The sequence below is a fragment of the Perna viridis genome, chromosome 10, assembly GCF_037379345.1.
Source record: "Perna viridis isolate PV_CMFRI_1.1 ecotype Kerala chromosome 10, ASM3737934v1, whole genome shotgun sequence".
Classification (NCBI taxonomy): Eukaryota; Metazoa; Mollusca; class Bivalvia; order Mytilida; family Mytilidae; genus Perna; species Perna viridis.
The window spans coordinates 32,886,857-32,899,846 of record NC_142454.1 but is presented as its reverse complement, the minus strand read 5'-3'; the positions used below and the strand labels follow the sequence as shown (position 1 = coordinate 32,899,846).

Below are 12,990 nucleotides of genomic sequence, written 5' to 3'. Positions count from 1 at the left end.
CAGAACAACAGGTTACCCAGAACCAGATTAAACAATTGGCATTGTATATATGGGTCCTGATAATGTATATGACCTATAAAGCCAATTGTACCGAGTCGCTGTGTTTGTATCGGAAACTGGGTAATATTACATCAATACAATGCTAGCCGATCATTTCATCTTTTAATGAAACTTCCCGTTTTCATACAAGCAAAAAACACACATAGACATGTGTATGATATTTTTGAAAGAGGTACGTTTTAGCGATCTTTGGGTCGCTTATTTTGACCAGGGAACCAGATTAGGAATCAGATGTAACAACTGGCAATGAATATTCATAGATATCGCTATGGCACAGATCTGCAGCATAACCTGGAGTGTAAATACATAATTACATATATGCATATCATATGTGAATATAAAGTACTGAAATTTCGAATGCAAGAAGTTGCTAACAATATTAGCGACTTAAAAATGACTCTGCGAATCTTGACTGTAGTCCCTCCATTATAAAAATGGGACTACTGGAAAAGGTATACGGAGACCCCAATTTCCTGCGTTCTAGTACGTTGTATCTTTCAGTCTTCGATTGTGTCTATTGTCTCTTGGTATGATAAAACACTGACTATATAATCGGGGAATACAAGTAAGTTTATTTTTCCCCTCATACCCAGTCAATAAGTATATATATTTTTTTTCGAATGGAAGTAACATTTATATTTACGAAAACAGAAACACGAGAAATTTCCAATGCTAATGACTTTACTGTTTGTTGTACAGTTCTTGACCCATGATTAAATGAACTTTAACAGGAGTTAAATAAGTATAAAGTGGACTATACATTTGTATCATAACCTCGAAAGTCAAATATTTACGTTTTTCGACAAAGTCTCGAAATTTGAAATTTAACTGTCTCGAATGAAAAGAACAAACAGTTTTTTTTATCAATTCTTCAAAGTGTAAGAGTCTAGATATTTGTGGAGCAAAATGTATTTCAAGTATTGTCAAACACTTATGTTCTGATATACAAATATATTTTATTTTTCTTACCATTTCCAGGATTTTTTCGAATATTCCGAGTCGTATTTTTTTTTTAGACCTATCTATGTATTCAGTATGGTGACGGAAACTTTCATATTGTGTTGCCTTATTCGACGGTATTAAGCTTCTAAATAATGTTATACTTCTGTGTCCCCAGTAACTCTCGTGAGTTCTCGCAGCTCTACCTACCACAGTTTTGCAATCATCCACATAAGAAATTAAATGGAAACTCACATACTGGTAAAACAAATAACTCAAATTATCGTGGCCATTTTAAGTTTAACTAGATTGTATAAAGATAAGATCGTTAATATATTGTGATAAATCAAAATTTCCATTAAACAAAAATCACAATTAGTAAGTGGAAGCCTTATCAAAGTTTAGACGGGGAGTCTGCTGTCTGAGTAGACTTCACATAACTGACAACATCATGTCACGTGTACATACATGTACAAGCAGTTTATTTTCCTAAATCAATCAAGAGTGGCGCCTTTTAATATATTGAAGCAATTCTAAAAAAAAAACTGTGCAGAAAGTGTAAATGTTCAATCTCAGCTTGAGTAATCTATTTATCTATTATTGCAATCAAAGATAAATATTTTAGCAACTCGAGCGTGTATGATAGATTTCAAATAATCCAAAACAACCGAAGAGGCAATACAATCCATATAGTTGTTCTTTTTGGGTTTCAGTTATTTGTATTTCTACATACACCCCAAGCACATGTCATCACTTCGAAGCTTGACCTCTGTTTTATGTTTAATAATGAATGTACAAATACTCGACCCACCTATATATTTTTCGAAAAAAAAAGGAATATGAAAATGAAGTAAAATTGCAAACTTCCACACAAAACGGAATGAATCATACCAATAACAATGAATTTAAAATTTTACTAGGGTTCTTTATAATATATTTTTGTTTCACTTACAAATTTCCCTCCTACTTCTAACGCGTATGCTTCGTTTTTATGATTGTTTATTAAGATATGAAATGTATCCGGCGCATGAAGTAGTTTTTGTTTTTTTCCCGGAAGGGGCTTTGAATTATTTTAAAGTCATTTATTTTATTAGGGATGAATGCAGACAATGACTTCCAAAGGTGCCAACATTTTGATTTTTAAAAATGAAATATTTATTTTCTTTTACCACCCCTCCCCTTTTTTATGGGACGAATGCAGACTGCACATTTGGATTTTTTCAATGAAATATTGTTTTCTTGTTACTACGCATCTTTAAGCTTATTTCTTCCACACCCTCCTTACCGGTAAATTATGTTACCCTGAAAGCAGACGACGCTTACCCTATCGGTGCACCTGGTCATTGCTCTCGGTTTGTAGTGGTGTCCAGGTTGCTCATTTTCTTATGCTTTTTTTGTACTTTATTTTGATTACTCCATGTTCTTTGTTGTGTGTGTTTTTTCTGTCTAGTCTCACGACTATCCTTGGATTTTATTCTTTTGATTTACGGTCGAGTCTTGGTACCCTTGATTAGTCTAGGAGTTTCCTCCTACATTGTGAGTGTACTTGGTATTTTTATGTTTAATATAAAGTGTTTGGGTTAGTCTGGGTTGTTAAATTATCTATAGCCATCAATACAAATATAGATCCATTGTTTGTGTTAGCCATGACAAGTCAGAGGTCAAGTTATGATAACAAAAAATAACCAATAATACAGTTTAATGTAAAGGTCTTTGTGACACAATTCAATTCCAATACAGTGAAACCTGTCTAAACTGAACCCCTTTTGGACTTTAAAATTAGTTCATTTAGGGATGTCCAGCCTTTTTTGTCAGATTTACGGACTTTTCTGGTTTTATTCTTTTCATAGCATTACCAAAAAATGTTATTTGGGAAGTTTCTATGAAAACATTCTTATTTCTTAAGCGTTTTAACAGATAAAACCTATTAAGACAAAACCTATGAAATATCTAGAAAATTCCTTTTCCCACCAATAATTTCAAATGCTTACATCTCAAATTAAAACGAGTACACTAATTCATCATTTTTTTTCTACTTAAAATTGTTCTGACGTGAATTCACAACCCTTTGAAATCCTTGTTATTTTAAGGAGATAGACCTAGGGTAAGAGACATAACTCTTGAAATCAGTTTTATGTTTGTATCATATTCAATTTCAACAAATCCTATCAAGCTTTCAGTTGAAACAGAATGATTCAGAAATCAAACCAAGTTACTTTGATGCTTACATGAGATTGATGTAAAATGCTTAATACAAACTTTCCAATGATTTGCAAGAGTTATGTTCCTTACCCTAGGTCTACCTCTTTTGATAGAGCAAAAAAAGAAAGAAAGATGTTCGGTTTACCAAGACAAAATACAGTCAAATAGATACAAAGGGAGTTTAAAAAGTTCCTGACTTAGAGAGGTGTTCGAATAAGTTTGGGTTCAGTTTCGACAGGTTTCACAGTTACGGTATATAGTGTAAATAACCGAAGATTCAACAATTCAACAACGATTTAGCTCGTTAAGATTTATTTACAGTACATAGGCAGTCGATTATACAATGACGAGAATCGAGACTGAAATATATAATATGTATTGTTTCTTTATATATCATTGACCTATACCAATCTAAATTTTATTCGACTAACGTTTTGCATGCGTATGTACTACAATGCACCGAGTGTAGCCTTCAGTGTTTTAATTTATAAGGAGGCAGTAACTGAGATAGGTATCTTTGACCAGCTAGTGACAATAATGAGTTTTTTATGAAATGGGGAATTTTCGGAATTTTAATATTTTTTTTTTCATTTCACCTGTTATGTGCATTTTTTTCAAGTTTCAAACAAGCTTTTGCATATTCAAAAACACTTATGTAGGATCTTAGCTTTCTAATGAGCAAAGGCATTTCATAATTGAACATATTCCATGCCATTTAGGTGAAAGAATGGTATCCCCCTACCCACTAAAATCTGCCCCAATGTGAAAGAAAAGGATCTTTTATAGCATACACGAACTGTACACAATGTCTATCTGGCATTTATTATGAAGATCTTCATGTATCAATCATATGCAAAATTTATCTTTTGTTATTTTATGTTATGTTTGGTTTATTCGTGTAACTGGAGGAGAAAGGCCGAGTAGTTTCGATTGTTCAAAGCAGTAACTAGGCTAGTCTTGCATGTTTTCTCTTAATTATTTCTTTATTCGCAGACACAAATTTCGAAGTATACAATCTTATTATCATTGTTAAAAAGTCAAATAGAGGTTAATCATTTTGAATTACTTAACTTCATGAAAAACTGCGTAAAACTCCATTTTTAAGTTTTTTTACTCAACGTAAATTGCATGTGTATCAAAGTTTACTGTCACCATTAGTAATTCTTTCTTTACAAAGTAGACCCGTACCCCACAGTGAAGTTTTTCCAAAATCGAATTTCTTCATAACGTCATTAATCTTATCCCACTTTGATTTCTCCCGCGCAAAACACCGAATCACAATGTTGTCAGTGACAGCACGAGCTACAATGTTTTTGAAATGCTCAACTAAATGATCTTCACTTCTGTCTGTGAGTCCATATACCTCTATATTATAAACACATCCAACTGGTGCATGAAAGAAGTTTCCAAATGTCAACAGTAAAGTATCAACACTGTTGCCAGACATAATGGCAGTGGTGCGCGTTGTCATTATCAACTCTGCGTTTGATTCCATTGGTCTGTAAGGCATCCAGTCAACAACCACCCGATCTTCGGGGAAAAGATGCTGGCAAACGCGCTTTTGACCGAATATGCTCCTTAACCTTTTTCCATCAAGGTGAATCAAAGACTGGTCAGGTTCTATGGTTTTCTTCAAATGTTCTTTTAATTGCAACTTGTTTATCGTAAATTCATAATAATCCTGTAAGAAATAACTGTAATTTGAATAAAAGGATCACTCCATGCAATTTGACAAAAAAAAAAAGTAAAGGATTATCATTTTCTTTTTAAATACACAACATATGCGAGTTCATAAAGGACAGTGAAACCTGTCTATATCGAACCAGTTTTGAACTGTAGCATTAATTGCGTTTGTAGTTGTTTGGTTTATGCAGGCTCAAAATATATTTTGAACTGACACGAAATAATTGTAAAAAGTTTCTGTTTTTTATTTGTTTTTTATTCGGGGTTTGGTTTAGGCAGATTTCACTCCTGTTAAAAAAGAACCAAAATTCATTACATATTTGTATATGTATTTGTCTGTTAGTTTGACAACATGTAATGACAGTTGAGATATTTATTTACACTGAGAAAACTGTAACCAAGGCTTATAAAAATATTAAGAACATGAATGTCTCGATAAATCTATTAAAGGCCTTGATCCTTATTTCTATTTCTTTTTACATAGATATGTAGAATCTTTGATTGGTTTTAACGTTTTCTGTTAATTGTTCAAAAATGATAAATAACTACAGATCTGTGTTTGAATTATATTGAATTTAACGTAATCGAAGATTAATTTTGACTAAATCACAAACTAATGGCGCGGTATCCGAGTCAAAAATATGTATTTATGCATATGCTAAAGTCGAATTCTGTAAATGCTAAATTAGTTAAGCATATGCTTTATTTGAACTGAGGATATCCTTTGATATCTTAGCATATGCAAAATTCGATTTATGCCTAGGCACAATAAGAATTTTGCATATGCTAAAATATCAAAGCATATCCTTAAGCATATGCTTAAATAAATCGTTTATGCATAATTCGAATTATGCATATTCAGAAATAATTAAGCATTGACAAAATTCGAATTTAACATATGCATAAATAATTAAGCATATGCATATATCGAATTAAGCATGTGCTTAAGTTCTTATTTTTTCACTTGATACCGCACCATCCTAACCATAAAATTTTAAACTTCTGATCATTTTAACTTTATTACCATAATCATAACTTTGTAATTCAAACCAGCCTCAATTCTTTTCAGATGCTGTTTGACGTGAGTTCCCCCTGTAGAAGCAATGTACTTCGGATTCTTATATGATGGTGATGATTCTAAATGTTTCTGAATCATTGCATTAAATCCTCGTCCAGCATAGTCTCTGTGTGTTCTTGCCGCCCTTGAAACCTTTGTTAATCCGGTGTCAACTGATTGTAATATTTGAAAACTTACCTGTGAAAAATCAAGAAAAAACAACGTCTATGACATCACGCATAAGAATACAGCAATACACTTGACCCCTGTTTACGTGGAGGCAAGTTAGCAACTATGTACCACGATCGGGAAAGCTGAAGAAAGGTTTGTGCTGGTTTAATACCTGTATAACATGCGGCATCATTTCGGTTACCTTGCATATCTTGCAAATTATTATAAAAACATGTAGTTTTATTTTCAATAAACAAAAAGTGTTTAATATGATGTAAGAACGTTATATCAAAATCATTTTTAAAACAATTTGATTTAAAACAATATATGGTATAGTTACAGTTAATCCAATCAAAGTGCTGATGCACTGAGTCAAGGAAGACCTCAAAGTAATCCAAAATATTTATGTAACCAAATTGTAAGCTAAATAAACCGATCAAAACTTAGTCCTTTTAAAGAATAACCATCTGTTTTAACGCAGTATATATTTATACAGTCTGTTCATCAATATTTACTTTTGGATCTTCTTTTATTATTGTATTTTTGCTTTTGGTATTCCTGGCTGTGCACGTACGTTGAGGTTTCTCAAATTTCCTAACACTTAAATCAGCATTTCTTACAAAATATGAATTCAACATGAAGTAGAAATGAATCATGCAGACTGAAGGAAGTTGAACAAAGGCCTAATCTCAAGAAAGAAATGAGCAAATAACTTTTCCTTGTTTGTGCTCACTTTGGTGTAGAATTTTTTGTAATAACTAAAAACTAAAATTTGTCATTGTCATTGTTGTCTAGATTAGGCTATGGGTTTAACTCATGGAAACTGTGCATGTATTTACAATAAATGATTACCTTTCTCTAGAAATTTTCAGTTCAAACAAGGACAGAAACTCATGTAAAAATTACAATGCAGTTTAAAGATCATTAAACTAAAAAACGACTTAATAGCTCATAGATTTGAACAATTTATGATTCCAATTAAGTTGGAAAGTCAGTGGTATGTGATGAATACAGGGAATATGATGTCTTATGACAAATGCACTTTGAGTATAAATCCATCTTTTTTTCTCTCCAAAACAAAAAAGTTACTAGTGAACCCATATTCCATGAGTACCACTTTTTTATGATGAATCACTATTGCTGAGTGTTTTATACCTGTCTGCCTTCAATAATGTATGTGCATTTCTTTCACTTTTTTCTGCATGATTGTTTAACAAATATGTATAAGATTACAATACAAGTAACTCTTATGTTTTGCAAATATGTAAGTGCTAAGAAATCAGGCTTCATGTTTTTATAGTTTTTTTTATTAAGAAATGTTGACATATACATTTACAGCTGCTTCATGCTACACATACATGTACCAGCACTTGAGAATCATGAACTTTGTTTCATGCTTAAATATTGTCCCAGCACAGAAATGGTCTGTTTTACTTTTGCTTTCTTCTCACTTCATCTAGTGAAACTTATAAGTGATAACCACTGAAAAGAAATGAAGGAAAAAAATCATAAAAGTGTCTGATATATGCAAAATGTCACAATGTAAATTTGTGAAAATATACATGTATTTTAACCATATGATATGGAGAAACCTCCTATTGTTGGGAAACATTGTTACATGTACATATAATTTCATGCAAATCAGGCAAACATAAAGGTTTGGTGGTTATAACAGTACCAGGTTTTTAAACCACCTGGTCAATATTCCCACAGTGATTAATACTGGTTGATTGAAAATTTGCAAACAATATTTCTGTCATTATTTAATAATTTCATAGCTTTTGTCCTACATTAAAAAAATTAATATAGTATATATCTACTACATTTCAGTGTTCTTAGATTTTATTCTTTTAATATCTCTATCAGCTGTATTAATTAAGAAAAAATAAACATTTCTTTCTCTAAAATAATTCAAATTTATCTGAAATAACATAACAAACTTTACAAAAAGGTATTGTGTATTTCATGAGCACATCTTTTTTTCAATAACTATTAATAACAGGTAACAAACATATAAGTAAAAGTAGAACAGGATACTTTTCACTTGTCATTGTTAAAACAACATCCCCTCATAACCAGATAGATCATAAAAAGTGGTTTGAAGTGTTGAATTTAAAACAATAAATTAAAGTCATTTCATTTACCAGACAGATACCTTTTAAATACAGAAAATGGAAAGATTGCTGATTTATCTATGGATGAGCAATTAATGTCACATTGTAAAGTAGAAAACAAATTAGACACATATATTACTATATTACAAATATCAAAATTTCATGTATGAAATCTTTAATTGATACTGTACAGCATATGCCAGTAACCATACTTAGAATACATATACATGTATTTTTGTAGTTTTCAGTGTAAATTTCTTGTTCACAGACATACAAATGTTAACTGCAAATTTTGCTAAGGAATATGACTACACTGTTCTACACTAGCAATAAAAACAGTATACCTATCACCAGTTTTGAAAATTTCAAATAACTGTGTACATGCAAAGTATATGAATAAATATTGTATACCTTCAACACTTACCTAGGTCATTGTACATGTACGAATTTCCATGAAAATCAGATTTTAGAAAAGACCTACTTTTTGTAGTTTGATATCCAACACATTTCCAATTCACTTTCATGAACACAGAATTTCTAACATAACTGTGTCTTTCTTGTGTCATGAAAATCCTGTTTCTTACTTTATGATCTGCATTCTAAATAAATGTATCTGGTATATCTTGACAATGTACTAAAAAAGAACCATATTGATAATCACTTATACATGGATATTATATAAATACACATGTACATTGTATTACTATTTCTTTAAATTCCATACTGAATAGTACATGCCAAAATCTGTATCACATGCAGTATCAACAGGAGACTCCTATATCAACTCAAGGGCCACTGGATGATATAAGTCGACTCAAGGGTTGATACTGCATATCAAACAGTTTTTTGCATGTCATGTTCATTCTTTCTTATATTTTATCTATACAAAATGTACTTCAATTGTGTTCTGTGCAAGTTGTGATATATTATATGCAATATATGTCTAGGGGTGTGATATAGGGTATGCCATATAGGTCTATGGGTGTGATATAGGCTATGCCATATAGGTATATGGGTGTTATTTAGAGAATGCGATATAGGTCCATGGGTATGATATACAGTATGAAATATAGGTCTAGGGATGTGATATAAGGTATGCAATATATGTCTATGGGTGTGATGTATAGTGTACTTGAAATGGGTTTAGGGGGAGTGATATATTGTATGTGATGTAGGTCTAGGGATGTGCGATATAAATCTAGGGGTGTGATATACAGAAGGCAATAAAGGTCTAAGGGCGTGATACAGAATGCAATATAGATCTAGGGGTGTGATATAGAATGCAATATAGGTCTAGGGTTGTGATATATGGTATGCAATACAGGTCTACGGGTGTGATATACAGTATGTGATACAGGTCTAGGGGTGTGATATAGGGTATGCGATATAGGTCTATGGTCGATGTGGAAGTTTGGATTTTAAGAACATGTACAAGTGTATGTGTAATGTCATGGCTCATGTCTCCACTCGCATCCCAAGGACATTACTTCATTTCACTGGATATACCCCTCCTTTTTTTGATAGTTCAAGATTATCTACTGAATGTGATGTATATGCCTCATGACCTTTCATCCTTGTTGTTGAAACAGAAACATTGTTATGTCTCTGCTTTGAAATCATAATAATTTAACAATTCTGTTTATTTTCTATTTTAAGTACTTCATTGTTTGCTTCATGTATGTGTATGTGTGTTTACCATTTTATTTTATTTAATATGTACATGTACATGTAGTAACTAACATATATGTACACGGTGCTTGCATTTTATGTACAGGTGTTAAATTTCTGGGATCAAATTAAGGTTCTGCTAAAGTCAATATCTAGGACATTCCTTAATGAAATGTTTTCATTCATAGTTTCAATAATACATTAAATTAAAAACTGAAATATTGCTAAATGCATCTTTATATGTATATAACACACATGCACAAGTCAAACTTAGGAACAAATGTTTTATAACTTCTGTATAACATTAACAACAAAAATGTAAACAGCATACTTTAGAATAAATCTTTAGCTGTCAAAAACCTGATTTGAAGTCTGAAATTCATATAGTTTTGTTCCTAAATGTATAATGCAGTGCAAGCTAGCATTAATTTTCTTGAAAAAATTGCAATTTCTTTAAATTTAGATGAAAGAGTAATCAAGGAACCCAAGATTATAGCGGTAATTGAGATATTTTATACACCGATAAACATGAAATATTAATGTTTTCGTTCAAATCTAACAATTTGTCACAAATAATTGCTAGCTTGCACTGCATTATTCATTTAGGAACAGAACTATATGAATTTCTGATGTCAAATCATATTTTTGACAGCTCTAGATTTATTCTAAAATATGTTGTTTACATTTTTGTTGTTAATATTACATAGACGTTATAAAACATGTGTTGCGAAGTTTGACTTGAGATTTTGTGTCATATACATATAAAGATGCATTAAGCAATGTTTCAGTGCTAAATTTAATGTATAATTAAAACTATGAATGAAAACATTTCATTAAGGAATGTCCTAGATATTGACTTTAACTGAACCTTAATCACACATGAAATTTTCTAATAAAAAGGAGGGGTGCCAATCCCATGCACCCTCCCCTGGACCCGCCACTGTAATCTATACTTACTACACAAAAAGTGTACATTACAGCTCCGATATTCCGTTATTAGAAGCTCCTGACATCTTCATTAAAAGGATCGGATCGAGAGAAATAAATTGGCAAATTTCTGTTGAGCTTTCCTCCCTGCAAGTGCGAATGTTCGCGTCAATTTGACAAAATAGTCAAGATCTCTGCGTCGAAATTTAAATAATTAATATCATAAAATCATTGAAATCTTGCAGTTCTACACATATTAAATAGCCTTAATATCGTCATACGCCAATGTCCAGGAGCGGATCCAAGGACTGGCGTACCGGGCGTACGCACCCCCCCCCCCTAAATCGGTAAGAAAAAAAATTAACCACAAGTTTCACCACAAAATATTTTTTGCCTTGCTTTGCACGGCATTTAATTCAATTTACGCCCCCCCCCCTAAACTCAAATCCTGGATCCGCCCCTGATGTCGTACGTAAAGTAAACATCACATATTTGCCATGGAGTATGATCGGCGGCGGAGCGATATCTTAATGCAAACTTGCAAGGAGAATAACCCGCGGAGTGTTATTTCGGTAGTTATGTGTCTACACTGGTTACCTAATTTGGTTGCAGACGATCGCTAAGTCAAGTTCAGCCTATAAATAGACTTCCTTGACAAAAAGCCACTCTCCGGGGGAGATAATTTGTAAGAAATGTTCTTTGGAAATATAATGGGAAGTTTAGTTTTTTTTTTAATTCGGTGTTGACAATTTTCTGTTTAAAATTGAAATAGTATAAGAAAAGTATTCTTTTTACAAATGTTAAAGAAATTCTATCAAAATACATGTATTTAATTAAAGACTTAAAGAAGTAAATAAAACCAAATGCTCTTTATTACGGTCTATACTTGCAAGTTTTTTTTAAGTAAAGCTAGACACAGGAAACCATCTGCCCCGCGCCTACTAACCTTCAATCTATGAGTTAAACCGAATTTCCTCTTACCCTGCAACCCTCCTCAATATCCAAATAAAAAAGAGGAGGGTTGCAGGGTCAGAGAAAATTCGGACTATCTATGAGTACTAAGTCAGCATTGAGAGTTCATACGTGTACAAGTTCTGATAACAACTGCATTATTTTTCACCAAAATAAAAACAATATGAATGAAGACATGTATTTTGCTTAAGAAATAATAACTGTTTTATTTATTGCACTTACGAATTTATCTCCAATAGCAACGGCATGGGCTTCAGTATTAGGCATATCTAACAGCATGTTGAAATAATCCGGAAGGTAATCGGTCCCACTGTATATTTCTCCAGGTTGAGCAATTGCCATCACCTTATCGTAGTCTTCTTTCGTTACCTTGACAACTCTTGGACTAAGCATATCCATGACAACCTTATCTGCAAAGAATTTCAGAAAAGAACCGTCCTTTTCACATGTATACTACAGGTACTTTATCAGCGAAACAACTTCAACTAACTTTTAAAATCTATGTACATGTGTATTACGTCATATGAAATTAATTTTATAAGTACCTGTCCATATAAAATTCAGACACAGCCTATGGAAGAGTGATTCAAAGTATCGAAAAACCCACCGAACAAACGATGATTTTCTGGTCTAAGTAAGGTATATTTCAACTTAACAAGTATAGTCCTTTCTGTATTCAGATCTACATTTTTGAGAAAATCCACTGAAATCGAGCAAATCATAACAAATCATCGTACATATACAATCTGTATGTTTCATCGTACATATACAATCTGTATGTTTCTTATCTCGAAAATGTGTAAGTAAACGATCTACCGTACAGGTAAAAAATCTACAGTAAAACCTGTTTTGAAAACCTCAGTTTCAATTGAGCTTAAGGAATTATTTTGCGTGGGACTTACTTAGTTAAATTTGAAATAAAAAGGCAGAATTGAGAAATTTTTAGGAAATAAAAAGGCAGGACTGTCATTAGAAAAAAATTAGGATCATTTCAGCAGTTGAAAGTTTCTTTATATCTATCATAGTTTTCAAGATATTGGCTGAAAACTGTAAAAAGGGTATTTTTTCACCTCTCAAGGACAATTATTATTCATGTAACTCTAACTAGGAGTCGTCCGACAACTTTGATCCAATGCAGACATTTGTAGGCTTTATTATAAGGGACATTTCGGCATTTGAAATAATTTGGCTAAACCT

At 32.2% G+C, this 12,990-nt stretch overlaps 1 protein-coding gene across 3 annotated transcripts; it reads right to left on the bottom strand.

The window, feature by feature from the left end:
* Positions 1-4,004: 4,004 nt before the first annotated feature.
* On the bottom strand, positions 4,005-12,548 carry LOC148605457 (histidine N-acetyltransferase-like). Of its 3 annotated transcripts, none has more exons than XM_088551140.1 (4): positions 12,531-12,548; positions 12,016-12,203; positions 5,909-6,139; positions 4,005-4,882 (listed from the first exon to the last, which is right to left on the bottom strand). In XM_088551140.1, the coding sequence occupies exons 2-4, from the start codon at positions 12,190-12,192 to the stop codon at positions 4,337-4,339; spliced, it is 954 nt and encodes a 317-aa protein (XP_088407266.1). In that variant the 5' UTR covers positions 12,193-12,203; positions 12,531-12,548; the 3' UTR covers positions 4,005-4,336. The 3 variants fall into 3 exon arrangements, with proteins under 3 accessions (XP_088407266.1, XP_088407265.1, XP_088407267.1); XM_088551139.1 differs by having other exon boundaries at positions 12,401-12,536; XM_088551141.1 differs by lacking the exon at positions 12,531-12,548 and adding an exon at positions 12,339-12,524.
* Between the last annotated feature and the right edge of the window lie 442 nt (positions 12,549-12,990).

Excerpts from the sequence above, each read along its gene's own strand:
- LOC148605457 (XM_088551139.1), bottom strand. The coding sequence starts at position 12,515 with ATGATTTGCTCGATTTCAGTGGATTTTCTCAAAAATGTAGATCTGAAT. Across the intron at positions 12,204-12,400 it reads AGAAAATCATCGTTTGTTCG|ATAAGGTTGTCATGGATATG; the intron begins GTGGGTTTTTCG and ends AATTCTTTGCAG. Across the intron at positions 6,140-12,015 it reads TTGCTATTGGAGATAAATTC|GTAAGTTTTCAAATATTACA; the intron begins GTAAGTGCAATA and ends GATTTTTCACAG.